The 27,367-nt window shown below is 41.1% G+C and overlaps 1 protein-coding gene across 3 annotated transcripts in view; it reads left to right on the forward strand.

The window, feature by feature from the left end:
* The window catches only part of PXYLP1 (2-phosphoxylose phosphatase 1), a 93,050-nt gene extending 66,395 nt beyond the window's left edge, over positions 1-26,655 (forward strand). For all 3 annotated transcript variants that reach the window (XM_024199829.3, XM_024199830.3, XM_024199831.3), the window contains 2 exons: positions 21,762-21,901; positions 25,656-26,655. In XM_024199829.3, the coding sequence (XP_024055597.2) occupies positions 21,762-21,901; positions 25,656-26,587 (1,072 nt within the window). In that variant the 3' untranslated portion in view covers positions 26,588-26,655. The remainder of the gene's footprint in view (positions 1-21,761; positions 21,902-25,655) is intronic.
* Positions 26,656-27,367: the final 712 nt, after the last annotated feature.

A 27,367-nucleotide genomic window follows, 5' to 3' on the forward strand; every position in this document is an offset into this window, starting at 1 on the left:
CCTGACCCAGGCTCTGAGACTCGCTGCCACAAGTTTTGAAATGTAGTATAGACGTACCCTCAAAATTTTGAAAGCTGAAAGTAAAAACAAAAAATGAATGCCCAACATAAATATCCTTTTCTAACAGTCTGTAGTTTGCTATGCATATTGATTACCTAAGACAGAATGAATAGGTTTAGCTAAAGCTGTTTTAAAACGGATTTAGTTAAACTCGGAGATACAAGGTGGGGGAGATAATACCTGTTATCGGACCAGCTTCTGTGGGTGAAAGGGACAAGCTTTGGAGCTTACACAGAGCTCTTCTTCCGGGCTGTGTGGCTCAAAGGCTTGTCTATCTCACCCAAAGAAGCTGGTCCAATACCTGACCCACCTTGTCTCTGTAATATCCTGGGACCAGCACAGCTACAACGACGGGTCACTTACTGGAGGATTCTCTGCACCTTGAGGTCTTTAAACCACGATTTGAGGACTTCAGTAACTCAGACATAGGTCAGGGGTTTGTTACAGCAGTGGGTGGGGGAGATTCTGTGGCCTGCGTTGTGCAGGAGGTCAGACTAGATGATCATAATGGTCCCTTCTGACCTTAAAGTCTATGAGTCTAGGTGCAATATATTTTTGTTAATTATTTCTTCAGATATATTTGTCCTTCTGTAAAGTTGGGACCACAGTCCATGGTGAGGGGCGTTGAGGTCAATGTATCCAAAGCAACGTACAAGAGCTAAGTGTTATTAAGTAATGTCTTGCAAAACTTCTTTGTCTTTCTCTTTCTTTCTTCACTGGGACAGGTTTGTGGGCCAGAACAGCAGAGAATTTGACTACAAATCTCATTTGGACCAGGGCTGGGTTTTTGTAAAGTTTCCAGTACTTCCTAGCAATTACTAGAGTTCCAGATAGCCTCATGAAACTGCCAAATGCAATGAAAATTAAACCTTTCCTAACCTGAAAATAGATGCAGTTTAATATAAGGAGTAGGAGAAGTTAGTTCATTATTTGACATAGTTCTCACATCCTGGTTATATGTATAAAAATATTTCTTGTAAAACAATTTTTCCCTGATACCGTATGTCACCATTGAGGACAACTCCACCTGTGTTTTCTCTCAGTGGTCCAGCAAGCGCGCCTACTCTCAGGCTTCCAGCTCCCCAGCCATTGCCTTTTTTTGGGCGGAGACCACATCTCACTCCCTTCTGACTGGAATATGTCCCGGCTGCACAGTTCCCTGCCTACACTGTGTTAATACTAGCAATTTTCACTGTCTTATAGCAAAGAAACAGTTATAGAAAAGATCATGGGCAGAAATTTTGGGAAAACAAATTACTTGCACACCCTCACTTTGGAAGGGAACATGAGTATTAATCTCTTTGGCTGTGATTTATCACTGGTATAATCAAGGGTTAAGGCAGTCAGATGTGATGCTGGCCACATCACTCCCTTGTGTACTGTTGGCTGTGAAACTGATGTGCTTTAACTGCATTAGTCCTGTGAGCCATTGGCTTGTGGGTACTTTGACTTTGATAGTCAAGAGTCAATTTAGTTTAATGCACACATATTTTTTCAGGAAATTTAACTTTTATCTTGTTAAAACATGGAATATTGTATGAAAAGTGCATGCTATTTTGTGAAAAATGTCTGATATAATGTTCAGAAAAATATTTGGCTGTGTACAGGTTCAAATATGTACTGTTTCTGTGTTTAGAAAGTTAGATACAGTTTAAAATTGCATAGTATTATTTACCCCTAATATGTTACATTTTTGAAACATGTCACAGTGAATTATTACAATTAAACTTAAGGGGCCCGTGGATACTGTATTGAATCCACAAAAAAGCAGAGATCTATCTTGACCAACAGTTCTGTTAATTTACTCCATCCAGTTCTGAGATGTTAGAGTGTAAAACTTAGGTAAAAGGTCCGATTAATCAATCAGGATTCTAATCACTTATCTATGCGGGCAAAGTTAGGTAAGTATGGATTGATCCATTCTAAAATTTTTCCATGTGGTTAGACAGTCAGTTTCCAATATCTCAAACATTATGCCCTAAGCATTTATTTATTTTAGTCAGATAATTTATAGTGTAAAAAAACCTGTTGTTTGAGGATATGTCAGACCAAAATCCATTGTTCGTGAGCATGTGCCGCCTTCATATGAGTTTGGCTTCTTTTGAATAGCAGAGTTTGGTGGGACCGGGCACATGCTCTGTGTTTCCCCACCCCGTTCTCCCGTGCCAGGGCATAAAAGGCAAAGAAGTCCTCTCTGTTCCTCTTTGCACCTTTGGCAGCAAGATGGAACCCAGCAAGCGTCCGACTTGTTGCTACTCTTCTTAGAGACTACAGTCAGCTTTTTTTCAACTACATTGTAAACACCTCACGCATTATCGTGCAGTTTATGCTGAACCAGGACCAGAAAAATGAGGCAAGGAGGAGGCGGCGACGGCAGCGCGGCGACGAGAGTGATGAGGACATGGACATGGACACAGAATTCTCTCAAACTGCGGGTCCCGGCACTTTGGAGATCATGTTGTTGATGGGGCAGGTTCTATCCGTGGAACGCCGATTCTGGGCCCGGGAAACAAGCACAGACTGGTGGGACCGCATAGTGTTGCAGGTGTGGGACGATTCCCAGTGGCTGCGAAACTTTCGTATGTGTAAGAGCACTTTCATGGAACTTTGTGACTTGCTTTCCCCTGAGCTGAAGCGCCAGAATACCAGGATGAGAGCAGCCCTCACAGTTGAGAAGCGAGTGGCAATAGCCCTGTGGAAGCTTGCAACGCCAGACAGCTACCGGTCAGTCGGGAATCAATTTGGAGTGGGCAAATCTACTGTGGGGGCTGCTGTCATGCAAGTAGCCAAAGCAATCATTGAGCTGCTGCTACGAAAGGTAGTGACTCTGGGAAATGTGCAGGTCATAGTGGATGGCTTTGCTGCAATGGGATTCCCTATCTGTGGTGGGGCGATAGATGGAACCCATATCCCTATCTTGGCACCGGAGCACCAGGGTACCCAGTACATAAACCGCAAGGGTTACTTTTCAATGGTGCTGCAAGCACTGGTGGATCACAGGGGACGTTTCACCAACATCAACGTGGGCTGGCCGGGAAGGGTTCATGACGCTCGCGTCTTCAGAAACACTACTCTATTTAAACGGCTGCAGCAAGGGACTTACTTCCCGGACCAGAAAATAACCGTTGGGGATGTTGAAATACCTATAGTTATCCTTGGGGACCCAGCCTACCCCTTAATGCCATGGCTCATGAAGCCATACACAGGCAGCCTGGACAGGAGTCAGGAGCTGTTCAACTACAGGCTGAGCAAGTGCAGAATGGTGGTAGAATGTGCATTTGGACATTTAAAAGGTCGCTGGCGCATGTTACTGACTCGCTCAGACCTCAGCCAAACCAATATCCCCATTGTTATTGCTGCTTGCTGTGTGCTCCACAATCTCTGTGAGAGTAAGGGGGAGACCTTTATGGCAGGGTGGGAGGCTGAGGCAAATTGCCTGGCTGCTGATTACGCGCAGCCAGACTCCAGGGCGATTAGAAGAGCACACCAGGAAGCGCGGGGCATCAGAGAAGCTTTGAAAACCAGTTTCATGACTGGCCAGGCTACCGTGTGAAAGTTCTGTTTGTTTCTCCTTGATGAAAACCCGCCCCCTTTATTGACTCATTCTCAACCCACCCTCCCCCTTCGATCACAGTTTGCTTTCAAAGGAAATAAAGTCACTATCGTTTAAAAATCATGTATTCTTTATTAATTGATTATAAAAAGAGGGAGAGAACTGAGAAGGTAGCCCGGGTGGGGTTTGGAAGGAGGATCAGAGGGAAGGAAAAGGCCACTAAAAAAAGGTTAAAATAATGACAGCCTTTTGCTTGGGTTGTCCACTGGGGTGGAATGGGAGGGTGCACAGAGCCTCCCCCTCCCCCCGCCCCGCGTTCTTACATGTCTGGGTGAGGAGGCTATGGAACATGATGAGGGGGGTGGGGGGTTATACAGGGGCTGTAGCGCCAGTCTGTGATCCTGCTTCTTTTCCTGAAGCTCCACCAGACGCCGGAGCATGTCTGTTTGCTCACGCAGCATCCCCAGCGTTGCATCCTGCTTCCTCTGATCTTCCTGCCGCCACCTCTCATCTCGAGCGTCCCTCATGTCCTCACGTTGGTCCCTCCTGTCCTCACGTTCACTGGCATCTTTCCTATACTTTGAAACCGTGTCCTTCCACTCATTCAGATGAGCTCTTTCATTGCGGGCGGATTCCATGATATCTGCGAACATCTCGTCTCACGTCCTCTTTTTTCCGACGCCTTATCTGAGATAGCCTTCGGGATGGAGGAAGGAGGCTTGAAAAATTTGCAGCTGCTGGAGGGAGGGAAAAAAGGAGAGAATTTTTTTAAAAGATACATTTTACAGAACAATGCTTATACTCTTTCACGGTGAACAACACTATTCACGTTACATAGCACATGTGATTTCTGTGCAAGGTCGCATTTTGCCTCTTAATATTGAGTGCCTGTGGCTTTGCTGCTAGAGATCACAGATGCAGGTCCGGGCAACAGAATTAGGCTTGCATGCGGCCATGGCAAGCCATTGTCTTTCGGCTTTTGCGCCCTCCTTTCCCACATACCAAGCAAAGCCCGTTGAGTGCTGCGGTTTTCCTGTTAACCTTCAGCAGCAGAAAACAAACTAACCCCCCCCCTCAATCCAATTCTCTGGGATGATTGTTTTATCCCTCCCCCCACCGCGTGGCTGGTATCAGGGAAGATCCCTGCTAGCCAAACGTGAAAAGCTCAGGGCCAATTCCCCCCTACCCCTGCGCTTGGCTAACTGCAGGGAAGGATTTCTTTTCAGCCACAGGCAAACAGCCCAGTAGGAACGGCCACCTCTGTCCCCTTAATTAAATTCCCGTATTTCAACCAGGTTACCATGAGCGATATCACCCTCCTGAGGATTACACAGCGAGATAAAGAACAGATGTTGCTTGAATGCCAGCAAACACCAGGACCATACGCTGCCAGGCTTTGTCATGCAGTGATACCAGATTACTTGCTACTAGCATGGCGTGGTCAAGTGTCCTACCATGGAGGATGGAATAAGGCTGCACTGCCCAGAAACCTTGTGGAAAGGCTTTTGGAGTATCTCCAGGAGAGCTTCATGGAGATGTCCCTGGAGGATTTCCGCTCCATCCCCAGACACGTTAACAGACTTTTCCAGTAGCTGTACTGGCCACGAATGCATCCCAAGTCCTCAGGGCAAAGTAATCATTAAAAAACGCTTGCTTTTAAACCATGTTTTATATTTTAAAAGGTAAACTCACCTGAGGTCCCTTCCATGGGGTCATGGTCTTGGGTACTGGCTTGGGAGGCTTGGGAGGGTACTTCAGTCAGGCTGAGAAAAAGATCCTGGCTGTTGGGGAGAACGGAGTGCTGTGTGCTCTCCGCAAGCTCGTCGTCCTCCTCCTCCTCCCCTTCCCCATCCGCAGAATCCTCAGGTGTGGCTGATGAGATTGCCCCCGCCTCGGAATCCACGGTCAGAGATGGGGTAGTGGTGGCGGCCCCCCCTAGAATTGCATGCAGCTCTGCGTAGAAGCGGCATGTCCGCGGCTCTGACCCGGAGCGACCGTTTGCCTCCTTTGTTTTCTGATAGGCTTGTCTGAGCTCCTTGACTTTCACGCGGCACTGCTCTGAGTCCCTATTGTGGCCTCTCTCCATCATGCCCTTGGAGATTTTTTCAAAAGATTTGACATTTCGTCTTTTCGAACGAAGTTCTGCTAGCACTGAATCCTCTCCCCATATAGCGATCAGATCCAGTACCTCCCGTACGGTCCATGCTGGTGCTCTTTTTTGATTATCGGCCTGCATGGTTACCTGTGCTGATGAGCTCTCTGTTGTCACCTGTGCTCTCCTGTGCCGGGCAAACAGGAAATGAAATTCAAATGTTCGCGGGGCTTTTCCTGTCTACCTGGCCAGTGCATCCGAGTTCAGATTGCTGTCCAGAGCGGTCACAATGGTGCACTGTGGGATAGCTCCCGGAGGCCAATACCATCGAATTGCGGCCACACTAACCCTAATTCGAAATGACAATATCGATTTCGGCGCTACTCCGCTCGTCGGGGAGAAGTACAGAAATCGATTTTAAGAGCCCTTTATTTCGAAATAAAGGGCTTCGTTGTGTGGACGGGTGCAGGGTTAATTCGATTTAACGCTGCTAAATTCGAATTAAACTCATAGTGTAGACCAGGCCTTAAACCAGAAGAGCTTCAGGTGCTTGTAACTGAACCTTCCAGAATGATAAGGTGGTGCTGAAATATCACCCAAAATTCATCGGCAGGTGGTTTTAGAATTTCATGTCCATGAGTCAAGCTACTGTCTTCTTCTCTAAGCCACACTTTGCACCAGAAGAGAGGATATTGCACACTCTGGGTGTTTCCCGGACCTTACTTTATTACATCAGCAGAACAAAACAGTTCAGACTGTCCCGCTGGTTGTATCCGGCAATAGAGCTTTTTTTTTTTTTTTTTTTTGAATGGTCAGTCCATCTGGTCACAGTGTATCTCATTGTGTAACCAGTTAGCTGGTGTACTTCTCCCACTAAACATTGCAGTTCACTCCACCAGAACACAAGTCCCGTTGTCTGCCTGCTTCAGAAATGTACTAATATCAGAAACCTATGAAGCAGCACCATGGATTAACCCACTATGCCTTTGAGATAGCCGCCTGGTCAGATGTGAAGTTCAGGAGAGCTATCCTGCAATCTCTGTTTAACTGATGTGTCCCAGGCTCCTCATCCCACCCTCTGGAGATGATACTGCTCACCAGTCACTACAGTGGGATCCACACTTACAGATAATCTAAGAAGAAACTGGTTCTTTGAGTTGGTGTCCAAGTGCATCCTACAATCCACTCACCATCCTTGCTTTTCAGAGTCCTCAGCAACACTGACTTTGAAATTGGAGGGTGCTGAGGGAGAGCCACAGCCTGCTCACTGTTTAAGCCCTTGCATGGGAGCATGAGGAGGCACAGGGCACATGCACAGCCCCGACAGACGCTGCTGTCCAAAAGATTCCAACCTTGCATATGAGGCGTGTGCACATACAGTGGGATCCACACTGATTCCAATATCTCAAAGATCCACAATTACTGTCAAGTAAGTAACTGTCCTTTGTTCTTCTTGCAGTACAGTGGTGAGGTCAGGACAGAGAGGCAATGAATATAGTTCACTTTAACTTTAGCATTTGTAACTGTGTGTTTGTTTGCAGGAACAGGGCATACATTCTGACAGGACAGTGCCAATTCTTCAGTGCCTTCACTGAATATGTTCCACAGCAAAATGGTAGAGTATTTATCTATGGCCATAAACCATATATTATAACAGCATTTTTTAAAAAAAAATCTGTTTCCTGGTTGTGGCTCCCATAGTAATAAACATGAAAAGGCTAACCCTCCAAATGTGGTGGTCAGTGACCTTTTACAATTTCTGAAAACTTTCTTTTGTTACCACCCCTGCCATTTTTCTTATCCTCTCACGCTGCTTCTGTCACTGAAGCACTTATTTGGTCAAACAACTAATAATCTACAGCATCCTACCTAGAGGGGTCTTCATTCAGTGGGCGGTATGGACGCTAATAGAGAACATTGGTCAGCACTCTCCACAAATCAAACTTACTGTGTGAATTAGATCATGTACAGTTGAGATTTCTCCCAGACTTTGGTCTTTTGCATGCCGCCAAATAACTCTATCACTGGGCTGAGCAGGCAATTAATTTCTCTAACAAGATGAACCAGGAGCAAATTGCTAATTGCTAAGATAGGATTTTTAATTATCTGTCTCTAGGGAGTGAGATATTTCCTTTGGAAAATGAGACATAATTCAAATCCACTTAGAGATCGTAAAGGGTCTGATCTTTTCGTCTCAGAGAATGTCGGCTATGTTATAATATATACAAGAAAGCACCTTTGCAAAGATAACTGGAAATGATGATGTTGGGTGACTAGATTTATTTCTCTGGATTACAGGGGGATATGAGACTTCAGTTTGATATTTTAAAGAGAAGTCAAGGTTGATGGATGGCTAAAAAAGGCATCTGCAGTTCCTTGTCTTTACTTTAAAATACTGTGCAAAAGTCACAGCTTTTTTTAAACGGTTTACTCCCTCTTAGTGGGACTGCTCGGTGGAATTGCTTAAATAAAAGAGAGAGAGCTTTTCACCTGAAGGCTACTAGCTCAGTCTACCCAGGGACCTGAACCTGCAGTCCGATCTATGCAGGCAGACCCCTGCACTCCTGTGGAGCCTAAAGCTGAATTAAAATAAAAAAAACTATTTAAAATTGTAATCTGTGTTAAGACCAAAACTAATTATAATCTATTAAAATCATGCAAATTAAATAAAAAGTAAAACTAATTGGTACATGTTTGCTGCCAGGTTTTAAAGAAATTTCCCACCAGTTCAGCGGTTTGAGTCATTGGCTAAGCACCTAGAATCAGAGTTAGTTGAAGTGAAACCAGGTTTGCCACCAGTAGTCTCTTCTGCAGGTGTAGAGAGAGTATTTTCTTCATTTCAGTTTATTCCACTGGTTCAGTTCATTGACTAGTTCATTCAAAATTAAGAAATCAGTTAGGCATTGAAAAGGCAGGAAAGCTTGTTTTTCCCTTTCAGTCTAAATAGAAATTAAGTGTGAGAGGATGAGATCTACTAGTTCCAAAATCCTGAAGGACAAGGGGACCAGAAACGACCAGTTAAATTAACCAACTACATATAATACTTCATGTTTAATAAATCAGTTTTAAATGCAAAACATAGCTTGATAAACATTTTAGTGTAACTTTTAATTTAGTTTTATTTAGCAAAAATGTATAAAATGATGTTTTTGTGTATTTTTAATTGCATTTGAATTTCCATCCAAATGGAGCTTGACACAAATCACAAGTAAAAAATTAATAATCTTGTAAATAAGATATGTAGTGTTCACCATTTTTCTAACAAAAATTAAAAATCAGTGTAAGGATAAGTTAAGCTTATATACTTGCTTAAATAAATGAGCGTAGATGTAGTATATATCTTCCTGATCAGCAAAAAGAAACACCAAATTTAGTGTAAAGGTTATGCTTACTTGTGAATCAATGTGTTTTAATGGTTACCAATCAATGCAAATCAAGCTTTCTTCAGGAAGATAAAAAGTACAAAAACAAAACATGATTAATGTTAATTAGATAAATCAAGGTTTTCTGCTTGCTAATTTAAATCGTAATTTAATTCAGTGATTTAAATCACTGATATAAATCAGTCCACTCTGTGGAGCCCCTTTGTGCTAGCAGGATTCTGTATGGATGTAAGGGTTCTTTACTATGGATCAGATTGTAGGAAAAGGGTGTAGGTCAGTAATGACTGAAAATAATTACTGTTTGATGGCTATTTGATACTTCTGCCTGTGATCTCAGTCTGTACTGTAGTAGAAAGGAGTTTGTATCATGAAAACTACCCATAAAATTTAACTGACTGGTAACTCTGCGGGCATTCTCAGCAGAATGTCCAGGTCAGAGAGTTAATGGTTTTACAATTCAAGAGTCCTCTTACCTCTGGTCCCTCTAAGGCAAGGTGGAAGGCATTGCAGTCTGAGGAAGCTTGCCCATGCCTGTTATTAATTTGTGGATTAATAGAATGTCAGTCTTCAGATGTGTGTATCCACCACCTTTCATAGCCACTAAAAATGAGAACTTATCTAAAATTGAAACACTGTCTCTCATGGGAACAATCCTCTTGTAAATTAAAACCCTGCCTGCGAGAAGAGTGCAGCAGTCAGTGAAGGGTACAGCTTGAGGTGCATATGCCATAGTTTCAAGGCTTGGCAGATGTGGATCCCTTAGGTAAAAACACTGGCATTTTTAATTTTGCTGCCATCATTTTGGATGGTATATTGTTTTAATGTCAGGAGGATTTTAGTGTTTTTTGCCTGTCAGCCTTGAGTTCCATTATGACTCTATATTGGCTTTTAATTGCAAATTTGTAATCAGAATATTAAAATATATATAATTGGCACATTTTTGAACTGTAGGTTTGTTGCTATTGAATAATTAATCTGAGGTGTCTAATTAATATTTCAATTTGTTTAAACTGCTTGGACTTTACTTTCTGATAAGTATGCCATTCAGATTCAGTCCATTCATTGTTTGATATTAGTATTCTGCTGATGAAATTCATTAATTACACAGATTATGCCACAGCCTGATGGACTTTTAATAGATATGTAAAATAGCTTTGCTTGGGCTTTGTGAATTACGGATTGTGTCATATACATATACTGTGGGATGAATAGAAGAAAAATGGATGAAATGCTTTGGAGATTTCTTTTGTCTGTAACTTCAATTAATATTTTTACTATTTTCAACATTCAGAGTACAAATTTCCAGAGGGAACTTAAAAACACATTTTTCTCTATGAGAAGAATTATTTTTTATGCTTTTGATCCAAATTTTTCCATAGTAGTAGTTGTTCCTAAAAATAAAGTAACTATTTTGTCATGTTTTTCTCCCTCTGTAACAAATACTTGATTATAGTGTGACAAACGCATACAAAATAGAGAACATCAGTTTACTAAAATAAGTTGTATTTAGAAAAATGTAATCGGAAGAGATTAAAACCATTACAGAAGAATGTTCCAGTTTGATAGCATGCTGGTTTAATTGGCAAGTGCTTGTGAGGTATTGATGTGACTAAGTTAAATAACAATATTTGAGTTTTGGGTATATCTCATGCACAAGTGGGTGCAACTCCACTTACTTCAGAAGGCCTGTATCTGCTTACAGTAGCAGGGAATTTGTTCTGTGGTCTTTAAGGCTGCTGTGCTCCCACCTGTGCTAGAAGGCATGGCTGTAACAGTACACTCATGCTCCATTGCTGTCACCAGTGTAGCTCTCAAAGGGTAGTGCAGTGTTGGGAGAATTTAACAGAAAAAATAACAGCAGAGTCCTCTCAAAATAAGGTGCAGAGGCTGTCAAGAATTATGCTAAATCTTATTTAGAAGCTGACCCACTTATCCTATAAACCACATGGCAGAAGCATATGGGAAGGCTAGAAAGTGGGAGTGCTTCTACAAAAATAGTTAAAGGCTGAAAAGTACTAATTTTTGGGGAGTCCTGCCCAGTGACATGAGAGTTTGTCCTAAGAAAGTGAAAGTTGCTACATTTTAGTGAGTAAATAAGGCTAAACTGTATTGTGTTTCTGTTCAAAGCTCTTTATGCAGATTAGGATAATTTATTAATCCTATATCCCTGGCCATTCATTTGTCTTCCAAAGAGGGAAATAATCCAGTCCCTCAATCCATAGCTATTTGACTGCTCAGAAGTTGACATCAGGCTTGCATAAAAAGGTATGTGATTCCCTTGTGGAGTTATAAAATCACCTAAACTCAGTAAGCATAAGAAAAACTGAACTTAGGGCTGGTCTACACTGCCGCGCTAGTTCGGTGGCTGGGGATCGAAGTTCCGAGTTCGATTTATCGCGTCTGGTCTGGACGCGATAAATCGAACCAGGAAGTGATCCCCGTCGACTGCGGTACTCCAGCTCAACGAGAGGAGTACCGCGGAGTCGACGGGGAGCCTGCCTGCCGCGTGTGGACTGCGTCTGAACCACGGTAAGTTCGAAGTAAGGTATGTCGAATTCAGCTACGTTATTCACGTAGCTGAATTTGCGTACCTTACTTCGACTTGGGGGGTAAGTGTAGACCAAGCCTTAGTTTCAGTATAACTGTGAGCCAGAGTATATTAAAATACAAATACAATAAGCTGGTGTAAAGCAGCAGTTCTCAAACTGTGGGTCTGGACCCCAAAGTGGGACTCCTCCCCCTGCACCGGAGGCTCGGGCTGGCTCAGGCTTCGGTCCACCCTCCTGAGGGCTCATAGTAATTTTTATTGTCCAAAGTGGGTTGCGGTGCAATGAAGTTTGAGAACCCCTGGTATGAAGGGATACTCCTGGGGGAATTCAGCAACAAAAAATTACATGCACAATATTTTCAAATTCTGCATATTTTATTTGACCAAATAACACAATATTCACGCCAATTTCAATTATTTTTGGTCATTTATTTCAAAATACCTGTCAGCAAGTAGGTCTGTAACAATACAGACAACAAAAAAGATTCAGGAAATGTTTTTTGACAAATAGATTCCTTACTAGGCATATTAACTCTGATGATGATTCATGTAAACTACAGTACAGAACCATATTTCCTGCACCTTTCAGAAGCAGTGCAAAGGCTTAGGGGAGTCATGGGGTAATGGAGGAGCTGAGGGAAGTAATTGCTGGGAAGGAGCCTGGGTGTGAATTTGGAGGGTTGTTGGGTATAGGTGGCAAAAGTATGAAATGAGGTTTTTTTGAGGGGCGGGGAGGGATTGTTAGGGAGGTTCCCCTATGAAGATCCTGTGTGACCCCAACCTCTCCCATTTAGTCTTCTTTCACCCCCCACTCAGACATCCACTCCCCCTATCCCTATGTGGCCCTGCACCCTTTCCCCCTGTCCCCACTCAGTAACCCCGTCCCTACATGGCCCCGCACCCCCTCCCACTGTCCCCATGTGTGTCTGTGCCCCCACTCATCCACCTCCTGTCCCTATGTGGCCCTCCACCCCCTCCCCCGTCACCATGTGGCCCTGCACCTCCTTCCCCCATGTCCCTGCACCTCCACTCCCATTCAGCCCCATCCCCCATCTGTCGTCCCCAACTAGCCCTTATGAGCCCCTGTCTGACCCCCCAGTAGCACCATGCTGTCTGCCTCCCAATGGCCCCTGTCTCCTGACTTGGCCCGACAGGCGCTGTAAAAAAGGCAGGTTCTTTCTCTTCCCTAGCTGGCTGGGAGCTTCTGCTCTGTTTTATTGCCACAGTGTCCTCTGGTGGAAAAATGGCAAAACTGCAGCAACTTTCCAGCCAAACTTATTTTCTGCTGAGGCTGCTCTGTTCTATCGCCACAGCACCCTCTGCTGGGCAAAAGGTGGAACTGCTATAAATTTCCCGCAGAAGCTTTTCTCTGTGCAAAATATTAAAAATATCCACAGCTCATTAATTATGGCACAGAATTCCCCCCAGGAGTAAGAGGGAGAAGGATCTGAGCCAGGTGTGACCAAATGCTTGACAGATCAGTAGGACCTGTTAAGGGAGATTTCAGATAGAAACCACACAGCAGACACTGTCTCACCTAGTAAACCAGTGGTGTGATCTGGGTTCTGATGCTCAGTGTTCATAGGATGAAAGAGCCTGTCCACTTCTCATCTTCTGGAGCACGTCTGTCTGGCTCTAGCCCGACTTCAGTAACTCCAATCAGTACACAGAATGGGAAATTTGCTCATATTCCTTCAGCAAGTTCCACTTCCTTGTGGACATGTGGAGGCGAGGAATCCCTTTTCCTGGGTATCCTCACATACTTCCACAGATTCTCTCCTGAGGCGTGCAGATGTCTTTCAGTGCACAGATTCCTGTGCTGTGAACACAGCACCTGGCCAGAGAAAGATTTAACAGAGAGAGTGCACCCCACTGCATTCTAGTGTACATTTTTAATCTGTCAAATTGGCAGCTTCCTATTTGATAAATATAGCAAGAAGGAAAAGTTAAATGAGTTAAAGACACATTTTTAAACATGTGACTGAGTAATTGGACATGATGATTAAAATATCATATTACAGCACAGTTTTCCTTTAATCATAGTCTGACAGCTTGTCTTCTGTTTGTCTTTAGCATCTTGTATTATTTATTCTATTTATGAATATTTACAAATATTTAAATTATTAAAAAATAAACATGTATTTTCTTGTCAAGATAAGATTTTAATGTCAGTTTCACTAATAAATGCTGTACTCCATCATTTTATTACTCAGTTTGACCCTGTAGTTTTCATGGAAGTTTAATCTCAAATGACTTGTAGATTCCAATATCTAGCTTTTTTTTTTTTTTAACCTCACTAAAACAGACATATGGAGCATAGTGGTTTGCCAAATGTCATAAGTAGTCATGTTTATTGGAAAGAAAACAAAACAAAAAGAACTTTCTACTCAGTTTAATCCACATTATGTAGTAAAAGAATATTTTTTTAAAATATGCAGCCTACTTGTAGCAAGAATACAATTGTGCCACAGAATGTGATTTGAATTATTAATCAAAAAAAGGTTCTAGCCATGATGGGTGAAAAGAAAATCTTCCAGATGTAAATTGGGTGCATTGACAGTGTTGTTTTTCTGAGTCAGCCTCAAACAGTAGGTCTGAGGTGCATGAACTGCCCATATCCATCTCCCTGTTTTAACTCTGAAGTCTTGAGTTGATGTTCTGTTTTTATGCTCAGCATTTGAATGAACATATCCAGCTTAATGGGTTTACTGTATGATCCTGAATGGCCTCCCAGGCCTTCTGGTGTACCAAGAGCGATACCTTTCTCAGTGGCAAAAGCTCCAGCTGATTCCCTGACAATTTCCATGTACTGATTTGAGTTCCCAGAGTCAGTAAAAAACTCCATTTTTAAAACTTTAAATAAGTGCAGCAGAATTTCCAACCTGCTGTCCCAGTGTCACAGAAGCAAGGGGCCTTGCTGCAGAATGTATGTCCAGCTTGTTGAGGACTTAACATGACCTTTTGTGCATAAATCACATTTCATGCATGTGGGAAAAACATGTATATACCTAAAACCATGTGTTCATGTCTCTCGCTCACACACACACACACACACACACAACATGTACTCCATGGCAAACTGGACCCAAATTCTACAACATGGCTCCTCTTGGTTCTGTATGTGTTGCAGCTTAGGTGGGTTTTTTTTTTTAACAAAGATACCAAAAACAGGGATTTCCCAGTGTGCTGTACACGTTCAGAGGCATCTAACTAGTTAACAGTTTAAACCACAAAACGGAAGTCAGGGTTCATTTCTCATCAAACCAGCTAAAATATCTCCTGATTTTTAGACCTACATTAACTCCTCACTTAACATTGTAGTTATGTTCCTGAAAAATGCAACTTTAAGTGAAACAATGTTAAACGAATCCAATTTTCCCATAAGATTCAATGTAAATGCGGGGGGTTAGGTTTCAAGGAAATTTTTGGGGGGCAGAAAAAAGGCATTATATATTGTACAGTACTGTACTGTGGTTGGGAAGTGCCCCTGGCTTACCCCACACAGGCACAGCCCGCTGCAGGCAAGGACGCTAGGAAGCACCTTTGCAGCAGCAGCTTCCCTGGAGAAGAATAGGCTCAGACTTTGCCGGGAATGCTCCAGGCCCGCCTCTTCCTGTCCCCGTTCCACTCCAGGCCCACCTCTTCCCACCCCCACTCCACCTCCTCTCCGGGGCCACATCCCTCCCCCCTCCCAAAGTCCTAAGCGCCACTAAACAGCTGTTTGGCGGCGCTTAGGACTTTCTGGGAGGGAGGAGAAGGAGCAGAGACACGGCGCTTCCCCGCTCTTGCCCCTCCCTCCCAGAAAGTCCTAAGCGCTGGGGTGGGGGGGGAGAGGGCCGGGGAGAAGGCGGAGGAGCGGAACTTGTGCAATGCTCCCTTGTAAAGTCGCTGCTCTTCCACAGAATCTTACAAGCAGGCAGCCAAATGACGTTATAAGGGAGCATTGCACAACTTTAACCGAGCATGTTCTCTAATTGAAACAACGTTAAGCGGTACGACGTTAAATGAGGAGTTACTATAATCCAACAGAAACAAGGACAATTTCATGTCAGGATGAGTCAGCTAAGTTTTTGGCATTGGTGTATATATGGTTCCTTTTCATGTAGTTCCAAAATATACTTTTCTTAGTGCATAGCAATATAACATGAACAGAACTGTCATAGTTTTGGCATACATTTATTTTTTTTCTAAAAAGGATTCTAGAAGATCTAATATAAATGCTTTTAAAGACTTTAAAAAAAAAAGAATGTTTGTTTGGATTTAAACATTCTTCCACATTGGTGCTAATAATGCATGAAAGCCAGAAAATGAAAGTGGCAAATGGTTTTTGTTATCCCAATATAGAACTGTATCTAACCCCAGTGTAGTATAGTGCATTGGTAACAGGAAGTCACATGAAAAAAGCAAGCACGTGTTATTGTTAAAGGGAAATAAATTCTTGTATTTTGTTACAGGTAATCATCATTTTATTTTACAGCAATAAAAACTTAATTAAAAATCAAAGATATAAATAAGTCATTCAACTAAAAACCAGAAAATAGATGTCCATGATCAGATAAAGTTAGATGGTAACAGCTGATGAATTTCACAATGTACTGGCTGACAATTTAAAAACAAATTTTGGACTGAATTGATTTGAAATAGCTGCTATATTAACTCCTGATTCACCAACTGCTGTTTGTAATGCTGCTGCTATAATAATAAAGAAGTCAGTCAAATTACACAATGAATCCCTTTTATTGCACTTTGAGTCTTCTGTGATGTTATGGAAATTAAATTTTACAAATTTCTTTGAGGGCTTAATCTTTTCAACTACACAACTGAGTCATTTTCTTTGCTTCCTGCTCAGAAGCAGTCCCAGCAGTCTTAGCAGTGTTGCCTAGATACTCCATCTCCTGCGGCATCTGTAAATTGGCTGATTCAACAGTAAGATTGGTAATCTAAATAAAAAAAATCTTTGGGAAAAAGGAATTTGTCAACTACCAGTTTAAATACTACTGCAAGAATTGCTTTTCAACACCACTTGCAGAATTCTGTTTGATCTTATATAGAAACTTGCCACAGTAAAACCACTAGAATACTTTTTTGTTTGTTTGTTTTATACTGGAGTTTTACAATAAGGATAGAAGGCAGAAACACATTTTAGTTTGAAATGTCCCATTTTGGCAAAGAAACTCCATCATGTCTGGATTGCTTCTCTACTTTTCTGAAATTATAGGAAGCAACCAGAAAGCTTTCCAGGTCTGAAATCCAGCTTTCAGAATAGGGAATCCAATAACGTAATCTTCTGTACTGATTTCTGTGGGTGTATGCGTGTACAGATGCCCCCTGGGTTATGCAAAGCCGCACTTACGGAAAAAGTTGCGTAAGCTAGAAATAGGAGTTGGGGTTTTTTGGGGGTGTGGGTTCTTTTTTTTTGCGTAATTGTCAGGTATATGTTTCCGACTTATGCAAGCAATCCGTAACTTGAATTTTATGTAAGTCGGGGAGCATCTGTATGTTAAAAAAACTTAGAAATTAAATAACTTAATGTATCTGTTTCATGTTTTGTAATTCATTGATATTCAAAGGTTGCTATTAAGTCCTGGATATTAGTTGTTCTGTACTAGTATTATGTGTATCACTCCCTTCTGCATTGTACCAGTAATAATGATTTGAGAGAGATTATCTGCTATGTGGTTTCCATTCCTTCCCTCAAATAATTCCTAACAGTTTCACCAGTGATGGTTTTAGTCCACTAGAATTATAGGTGATATAACAGAAGCAGCAGAGCAAGTAGTAGAGCAGGTCTTGCAATTTGTCTCACTATTGTGTTGTTTGAAGAGCTTAACAAAAGAGCTAGACATTTCATTAAAGGGGTGCATTGCTAGGAGAAAATTACAAATGGCAGTTTATGAAGGCTAACGTTTATTAAAAGACCACAAAGGTTTTAGGCTTGCTTTTGGTTAGCCAAAAAAAAAAAAAATTGTGATAATGTTCTAGCCTTCAAATTTTGTACAAACCTGTTGGCAGAAGGATTACATAGAAAATAATTTTCTTTAAATGTATTTCTTTCATTTTAGATTCTTTTTCCTGAGACATGTCAAATGCACTAAACTTTTGGTAGGTTTAGTTAAGTTCCATATTTAGAACAGGAGTAAGCTTTGTAGTACATGGCTGAAGTTGCTATAATAGGAAACTCGAAGTGATCTAGAAATAAAGAAAACTGTATTTTCCTAACACTGCACTTCGTTTGACCTACATAAAAATTTCCAAAATCTGGAAACAGCGTGGAATTGGCTAAAATCCCATTAATTAATTTGTTTTCCTTCCAAACTGTATTAATACTACAAAAAGAACAGGAGTACTTGTGGCACCTTAGAGACTAACAAATGTATTTGAGCATAAGCTTTCGTGGGACTGGGAGTGGATGGGCTATTACACAAAGTAAAACTATTTCCCCATGCTTATTTTCCCCCCCCACACACACACACAGTTCCTCACATCATCTTGTCAATTGCTGGAAATGGGCCATTTTCATTACCACTACAAACACTCTCCTGCTGATAATAGCTCACCTTAACTGATCACTCTTGTTATAGTGTGTATGGTAACACCCATTGTTTCATGTTCTCTGTGTGTGTGTGTGTGTGTATATATATATATATATATATATATCTTTCTACTGTATTTTCCACTGCATGCATCCGATGAAGTGGGCTGTAGCCCACGAAAGCTTATGCTCAAATTTGTTAGTCTCTAAGGTGCCACAAGTATTCCTGTTCTTTTTGCGGATACAGACTAACACGGCTGCTACTCTGAAACCTGTATTAATACTGTAAAACTTAAACTTTTCTTTATGCCCTTTTTCTTTTCTCACAATTTGTCACTGCTCATGATTTTCCACTTACATAGTTACAGTAAAGTACAAACAACTTTTTTCTAATACCTTTATAAAGAAAAATATAATACACACTGTGGTTTTGGGAATCTATTTAAGACTGCAGACAAAAAAGAAAGGGACATTTTGATCCCAATTGAGTGAACTGATTTGACTGAGAGCTAATGCAATTAGTGTATCTTCATGCTAGATACATTCTTGTTAACAAAAGACATCTGCTCCCTTGGAACTATGCATCTAGGAAGATCCCATGTGAGCACTGTTGCCTTTATATTGAGAAAATCTGATGCCAGATTTCTTGTTTCAGAATGCTTTTATTCAGATGGTATTATGGCACCCTCTAGAGGTTCAGTTAACTTTCAGAGAAAAGCATAAAGTTCGTAGACATAAGTTTTCATATCAGTTTTGTATATTACTGTGGCAAAAGTCAGTAGGGTGTAGGTGTGTGTCTTTTTTTTTTTTAAATAGTTCTATATAAACTTTTCCATAAAAGTACTAGAGACCCTTTAAGAATTTCTCTTTATAAAGTCAAAGTCAGTTCTGCTTAAAACCAAAATCCCAATCGAATTGTTTCTAAGCAATATTAAGAAATAGGTAGCTATATCTCAAATTGATGGCTAAAAGCCATATCGAGGAGATGTCAACAGTCTTGGATTTCCATGGTTAAGTAAGCTGTCTAGAGCTGAAATAGTTGGGATAGGGATGGAGGGGAAATACAATGACACTGGACTAGATGAAAAAGTAGAACCTTTTAGAAGTGTATCTTGTATGTAATGGAATATGAGAATGCAAATACACCATTGTTATGATTTTCAAAGCTTGTGTGTGTGTGTTTCGTATTTTTCATTTCTGCATGCGTTAAATATATGACTTAATATGTACATATGTGATATAGTCCTGTCATGGAATTTGAACGTACACTTTTAAGTTCCCACCCATACACAGAAAAATCAGTCTATTCCTTTGCTTCTCTCCTCATTTTTTTTTCTTATTATTATCTTGCTTAATCTTCAAATACCCCCTTAAGTAACCCACCAACAGCAATAATATAAGAGTTCATATTGTGGTATGGAATCACCTTAGTTGAGATTTTCAAAGCAGTGTAGGGGATTTAGACACATCTTCCATTAATTTGAACTCTCAGTTATTGCAATGTCCTGGGATATAGGGCACACCTGTTAATTTCAGATACTTTTTGCTTATATCCATGACAGTTGTAGCCATGACACTTGTATGATAAGAGAATGTTTGCAGTCAGTTACTGTTACTGCATGTGTACTTGTTTTAATTTCTTAAAATAAACACACTACTTCCCCAGCTGTCTCAGTGAAGGCTTAAGGAACAGCTGTGGAGTAGCCATCTCCTCTTGATGGGGTGTAACTTTAGGATGGGGTTAACCATCTTTCTGTTACAGCCATCTTCACTGATGAGAAGGAAAGGCCAGTATCTATCAACCTCCTTGCCCCATACTGCTGCCCCTCTGTTTCATTCTCATAGAGCTGTCCATTAGTTACATGCCACAGTGCCAGGGACACCTTGGAAGCTGCAATGCATGAGAGATTTTAGTGTCACTGCGAGTTCCTAAGTGTGCCCTATATCCGAGGACATTGCAAAAGTTTGAAATGGAGCAACAGCCAAGACCTGACTACTTCAGAGCTGGAGCTATGTTTCTTGTTTGTAGTATCAGGGAAGCCAAATATTTACTTTTCACATAACTGAAATTATTTGTTGAAAGAATGTTATTCTTTGGTGTAATGTTTAAATATTGATCCTTGTCCATGTTATGACTGCATGTCCAGGGGCAACTTCCTTAAGCTTTGTGCTGCTCGGTTTTTCTACCTGTAAAATGAAAATACTTGTCTCAGAGGAAATTGATGAATGTTTCATTAATGGTGGTAAAGCACTTTGAAAGGCTTGGAAGTGCAAAGTTTTATTAGTAGTGAAATACATACTGCATGTATATAAATCAGGGCATCAGGGTATCTTTGCAGGGATATTTGATCCTAAAAATGACTTTTAGTCACTCTATTAAATTGTGAATATGTAATTTAGATATTGCCACTAATACTGACAATTTATATGAACTAACTCACTCTCACACTCTGCTGCTAGACAGAGATTATGGAGAATATTTGATGTTCGTTGTCGGTTTGCCTGCCTGGGTAAAATACGGAGTATTCTGTGAATATTTCCCCTCAATCTTACTGTGACACTGCTTGGTTTGTTTTGGCCTCATCCATAACGGTCAGCTCAAGAGTGTTAGGATGCATGTCATCTCATGTGTCTGTACTGTGCCTGATGCAAAGGGCCCCATTTCAGTTAGGCTTTTTGGGTGCTACTACAATAGAAATGAAAATTTAGCTGTAAGGTCATGTAAAGTATGTATAAGAATAGTTTTTTAAAAACACTTTTGCAAATGGTTACAGACTAACACTATACTATTTGATACAAGGAGTATCTTATTCAATTAAAGCTGAATGTGAATTTGCAGGTGGGTAGTTACCCCATGAATTATCCATTAATTTGGCCAGGTCATGTGGGTTAATTCTTCTACTCTTACAAAAAGTACCATGGTGTTTCTAATGGCCAGGAGAAGTTAGGAGGTTGCTTTTACTTCTCATTTAAAGACAGTTCCAGCAATGGCACAGTGCCCTTTAAGAAACCGAGTAGAAATGTAATTTGGACTCAGAGAAAAGTATGACTTACTGCATTGCCAACAGCACTTCCTGCACTATAGTACCTAAGAATTCCCTGAAGATCTCCCATCTAAATACTGACCCAGTCAGCCCTATTTAGATTATTAGACCTGACAAAATCACGAACCCAGGTCGTGTGGCTACAGACCATGCTGTTGAAATGGAGTAGTCTTTCTGGTTCTGAAAAAAAATCCCTCCACACTAGGGATTTTTCCCAATATTGTTATAATGATATTGGTGCAAGTAACTGGTACTAAAAGGTACTAAACTGAAGAATGTTAATTTTTATTGAATTTTTGATATTCTTGTTGGACATTCGGACACATTAAAGTTCTTTATTTTGTCCTCACCAGTTCTTTAATATCAGTGCACAGTTATGTGGCTGGATTTTTTTAAGGAAAGCCCTGACCAAGAGCAGATGTTTTCTCAACAGGAAATATCCCCTTGTCATGAGATTACGTGAACTGACCCTAATTAGAACTCTTCACTTTTCTGAGCTATTTTTGCATGCACTTACGAGAGTGTTCATGTTTTGGTTTACCTCTTCAGGAAGCCGTCTCACCCTCAACTTGAAGCTTTTGTTAGGCATATGTCCCAAGGCTCTGAAGCCCAAATGGATGGCACCCTGAGCAGCCTGCCTCGTTACCCCAGTCATTCTTTGTGTGAAATGGGAGAACTTACACAGACAGGTAAGTTCCTGTACCTTCTTCTCGGTCTCCAACAAAACATAGTCTGCTTCCAGGGCTCTATGGCCCTGTTTAGATAGGAATTCAGTGTGTATTAAGTAGAACCATGTTGAAAAATGATTCTGCCAACTAACTTTGTTTCCAATCCCAGTGTAGATGGGATATGGCCATGTCAAAAGCTGCATATACCACACACAGTCATGATAGTGTCATATACCTTGCCTACATTCAGCCTACTAATGCATCACTGTTGAGACTAATTCTAACATGTTAAACCTCAGAACGGCAAACAGTTGCCATTTAAAAAAAAAAAAATCAACCTTATTTCCTTTTCCTTCCTCTCCCAAACATGGAATTCCTCTCTGCACCCCCTAAAAATGTACATTAGTCCAACATCCAGGAAGAATAATTAATGCTGAGTTGGTAGCAGGCTTACAGTTCAATATCTTATGATCCATCAAATTTAGAAATGATTGGCAAGATTTAATTGACCATTTTCCCCTGTGATGAAGTTGCTGCTTCTAGCCCAGGGAGATCCTGAAAGAGCACATGTCAAATTGTGGCAGTTGTCGGTATGGAAATGGAAACTCTATTTTAGATTATATGAGGGGCTTTTAATGTATGAGTTTATTTTTCTTTCTCTCTCTGAGTTCTGTTCAATTGGATTAAGTTGATATGAAGGGAGCCGAATTTTACAGATGATGGGATTAAAAAGGAATTCCAATAAATTGTTTAACAATTCTAAAACATTCCTGAACTAGCTTGGCTCTAAAATATGACATGTATAGGATACATGATGGCTTTGTTATGTGGTGTATAGCTTTCATTGGTAGCAGATGGGGATTGTTTGCTTAACTCTGTCATGGCTTCACTCCTTGTGCGTAACATTCTGTCCCTCATTTATTCTGATAAAACCTTTATATTACACCATCATGCATTTCCTGTTTGTAAAACCATGTTACAGTTTAGGTCAACCAGATACATTATCCTCACTATTGTAATAAAAATGAAGTGTATATATCACATGATATATGAAAACATGTGGGACTCAGGTCCTCAAATGTATTTGTGTATTTTATGTGTATTATCAATTCTGGTCAACGTATAGCACCTGTTGTGTATAAGCTACAATCCCTGTTTGTACATTTATTTTTATTTGCTGTCCAAATATTTTCCTCCAAAATTAACAAAAGCCCTTATAAAACAAAACAAAACAAAATCCTTATCTATAAATCTAGGGAAAGGAGTCATAACACAGTTGGGTTGAAATGTGGTTGTGAGCAAGGAGTTAGTTTTGCTGTTGTCAGATTTCTTACCTCAGTATATGGATTTATTTTGCTTTCTAAAAAACACACTAGCAGCACACACCTCATGCTCTGGACTCCCTTTACGATATTTAAAACAATACTGAACCATTCATATCCACTATTACTCCTGGGGGAATCTGGTGCCTAAAAATTAAAAATTCTGCACACAATATTTTAAAATTCTGCAAATTTTAATTGTCAAAATAACACTACATAATCACGCCAGTTTCAATTATTTTGGTAATTTATTACAAAATACCTCTCAGCAAGTATGTCTGTAACAATACAGACACACAAAAATTCCCCAGAAGTAGAGAGTTAAAGAAACCCCTATGTCAACCCAGTTCCTTCTTCTCTGCCCCCTCCCACCCCACACCCCACCCCGGGGCCCCCCCCCCCCCCCGCCACCCCCCCCCCCCCCCCCCCCAGAGGCCTAGCCGCCCCCCCCCCCCCCCCCGAAGCCCAGACACTCACAACCCCTAGCCCTACCCCACTCCCCAGTGGCCAGCTGCCTCCCCCCACTCCGGATCAGACACTCACAGACCCTACCCTACTCTCCCAGAGATCCAGAGGAAGAAACAGCCTGATGCTGGGTCCCAGGCTTGCACAGTTTCCTGTGTGCTGCTGTCTCTTTCCTTCAGGGCGTGCTGGGAACTGCAACTGCTGGGAACCCTCCAGTTCCCACCCCCTTCCCCCAGCCTTGTCTTCTATTTGGGAGCTGGGCTTTGCCAGGTCCAGCGGCTCCTAGTGGCAGCCAACATCTCTGCAGTCCATTTCTATGGGTAAAAAAGGAAATTCTGCACGCACAACATTAATTTCTTCAAAATTCTACATTGTGCAGTGGCACAAAATTCCCCCAGGAGTACACTGTGGACCACCTGCACATTCTTCATTCCTGCCCCATAACATCATTATACCTTAATTCTATCTCTTCCCCAAATACCTATGAATAATTGAGTTCTTTGCAATGTATCTGGAAGGAGAAATCTGGTCTCTGGCCAAAGAGGGTGGCAAACACATTGTAGAGTTGAGGAGCCTCTGTGGAGAATGCCAGCAGCTGCCTCCTTTCTGTATTGAGGAAGCACCAGCTATAGTGTCTCCACTGATCGGACTTTTGATAATGGTCAGTCATACCACAATAAATTCCCTCAACCTTCTGGAGCCTGTCAGATCTCATCGATCACCATTGAAACAATAGCTAGTTGGCCAGTCCAGGCTGAGAGTGTAATCATAACTTCTCCAAACCCATTCCTAGCACTAGATCCAGATTATGGCCAGCTAGATTTGTAAAACCAGAAACCAGCTGGGGTGGCCCTGTGGCTGTCACCATAGCCGTAAATTTCCGAGTCAAATCAAAAGAATCCTCCTCATGGGTATCAGTCGCTGAGCGACATTAGCCTCAGCCCCTGCAATACCACCCCTCTTGAGGAATCTGCAAAGCTATTCCAGGATTTCTGCCATTCAGCAGGGTAACCTATACATCCCAATCTTAAATCTAACTTTACCCCATCCCAGGACTCATACATCAGCTGTATGGGTCAGTTAGTATCCCTGTGACAACATGCATATGTGCTCTGGCATGCAAAAGTAACTGAGTTCTTGCCCATCACTTGGCTGTGCTGGACAGGGTTGTAAAAGGAAAGGGGAGTCTGTTGCAAAGGAGCCTACTGTAGGGGAAAGGTGGGACTTCTCCCTTCCCAGCCGTCTGAAGCTGTAAAGGCCTGAGATGTGGAGGGTGTTATTCTGTAGTATGAGTTGATTTGTGCTGGCTTTGAATTTTGGTTCTGGAAATAAAGCAAGCTCTGAAGAAAGAATGGGAAGAGGCTGGTAGTTGGGACTTGATTTCCTTTCCCTAGTTTGAGAATCTGTATACCAGCTTACACTCCCCTAACCCATTCCAGGTTTGTGGCATGCACTTCTTAAGGGCTGTTCTGAAACTGTATGGCTGTTTATCTGTGCAAGCAGTACTGTGTTAACAGATTTCTCCTGGAAACTGAGTTAATCTCTGAATGTGGATCCATTTTATAAACCACATAGTATTTTTTATAGATCATCAGACTTGCTTTCCTGTTCAATTATTTTAAAGTTCTATATCCAGTACTATTCATGAATGAGCTGCTTTATTATTAAAGGTTATAGAACTAGCTGTTTATCTACACTGAAGAGTATACAGAGCTAACCTATATTTCAGATTTAGAAGTGTGTGTGTGTCTGTGTATATATATTACACACACACACACACACACACACACACGCTTTGTGAAATCTTCCTGGATAATAGCCAAGCTTAAGTGAAATTTGATTCCTGGGTAAGATCAACATTTTTTTAACTAATTTGTGCATGTTAGAAAACTGCTAATTGTCATTTTCCAAAAATATCAAAGTTCTAGACATTTCCCAGAACCCGTTTATCCGAACACTGGTAACAGGATTTTTTAAATCTCTCCTAGGTGTTGTACAGCACTTACATAATGGACAGCTATTACGGGAAATTTATATAAAGAAACATAAACTGCTATCAAGTGATTGGACAGCAAAGCATCTCTACTTGGAGACAACAGGAAAAAGTCGAACCCTGCAGAGTGGGCTAGCACTTCTGTATACTTTCCTTCCAGATTTTGATTGGAAGAAAATTAACATAAAACATCAGTGGAGCACTATCTTTTGTTCTGGAAGCTGTGATTGCCCAATGAGAAACCATTACCTAGAAGAGGAGCAACGCCGCCAGTATAGCTTAAGGGTGAAAAACAGCCATTTGGAGAGAACATACGTGGATATGGCAAAAATAGTAGGCATTCCCACTAGGCAATTAAGAGCTTCTAACCCAATAGATTCTATGTTGTGCCATTTTTGCCACAATGTCAGTTTCCCTTGTACTAAAAATGGCTGCATTGACATTGAACACTTTAAGGTAATTAAGACACACCAGTTAGAGGATGAGAGAGAGAGACAAGAAAAGAAACTTTATTTCTGGTATGCACTACTGGCTATTCATCCTCTCCTTAATCAGACTGTTAACCGGATGCAGCGCATTGCAGAAGGCAAGAAAGAAGAATTATTTGTCCTTTACTCAGCTCATGATGTAACCTTGTCACCTGTTCTCAGTGCCTTGGGCATTACAGAAGCCAGGTTTCCAAGATTTGCAGCCAGATTAGTCTTTGAGTTGTGGCAGGATGGGAAAAAACCCAGAGAACACTTTATCCGCATCCTATATAATGGGTTTGATGTCACATTCCAGACCTTGTTTTGCCGGGAGAATAACATGCATTCCAGCAAGCCCATGTGTCCTCTGGAAAAGTTTGTTCATTTTGTCAAAAGGGGCATGTTTTCAGTTTTTAATAGCACTAATTATTATGATGCATGTCGCAGGAGACCATTTTAAAGGGGGGTGTTGAGGAGAGGAAGAAATGTTAATTTGTGTTTTGACACAAGGTCTGTGTGTCTGTATTGGTGGAGTTCACCTTTTGGGTTTCCCAATTCTTGTACATTAAAGTACAAAATATTGTTTGAAACAGATTTTAATACAGTTGTATTTTCATCAGAAGACATTCTAGATGTTCTGGAGTAGAAAATAATTTGCTAGGTTATTTTAGTATGCGTATGAACACATTTGCTAAATTATCTGTAATTAATTGATAAATTAAGTATGCTACTGTAAACTGGACATTGCTTGAAAAAGTTGGAGAGTATAGGTTTGGTTCCTCTGTATTCTAGGGCAGTATTTGGACATTGCTAGTTACCATTTATAAACAAAATGGGTTTTTTCCACCATATCATGATAGTTTTAATACATAAGGAGCACACTGGATCAAAAGTATTTTATGAATTCCAACCATCTGTAGTATAGTCTTGCTAAAGAAATCCTGTGACAGGAACATCCTTCCCTTTGCCAGAAATATTAGGGGACAAGTTGGCAGAAATACACGCATGTGTTTGAGCATGTGCAAATGTATGCATGTTTTTTTGCACACAGCCTTCTGAAAACTTGTCCCTCAGGTAGGTATGCTGGATGAATGGATATAAACTTCTCTTCTTTGATTGCACGTTCAGCACTTTCATAAATAGTTTGAACACAATCCAGAAATGTTAAGGGTGTGTGACTGTCACTAGAAACAGATAAGTAAATGCTAATGTTACAGATAAACATGAGGGGGAAATTAGA

This window comes from Terrapene carolina, unplaced genomic scaffold (assembly GCF_002925995.2).
Source record: "Terrapene carolina triunguis isolate 2854851 unplaced genomic scaffold, T_m_triunguis-2.0 Scaffold88, whole genome shotgun sequence".
Classification (NCBI taxonomy): Eukaryota; Metazoa; Chordata; order Testudines; family Emydidae; genus Terrapene; species Terrapene triunguis.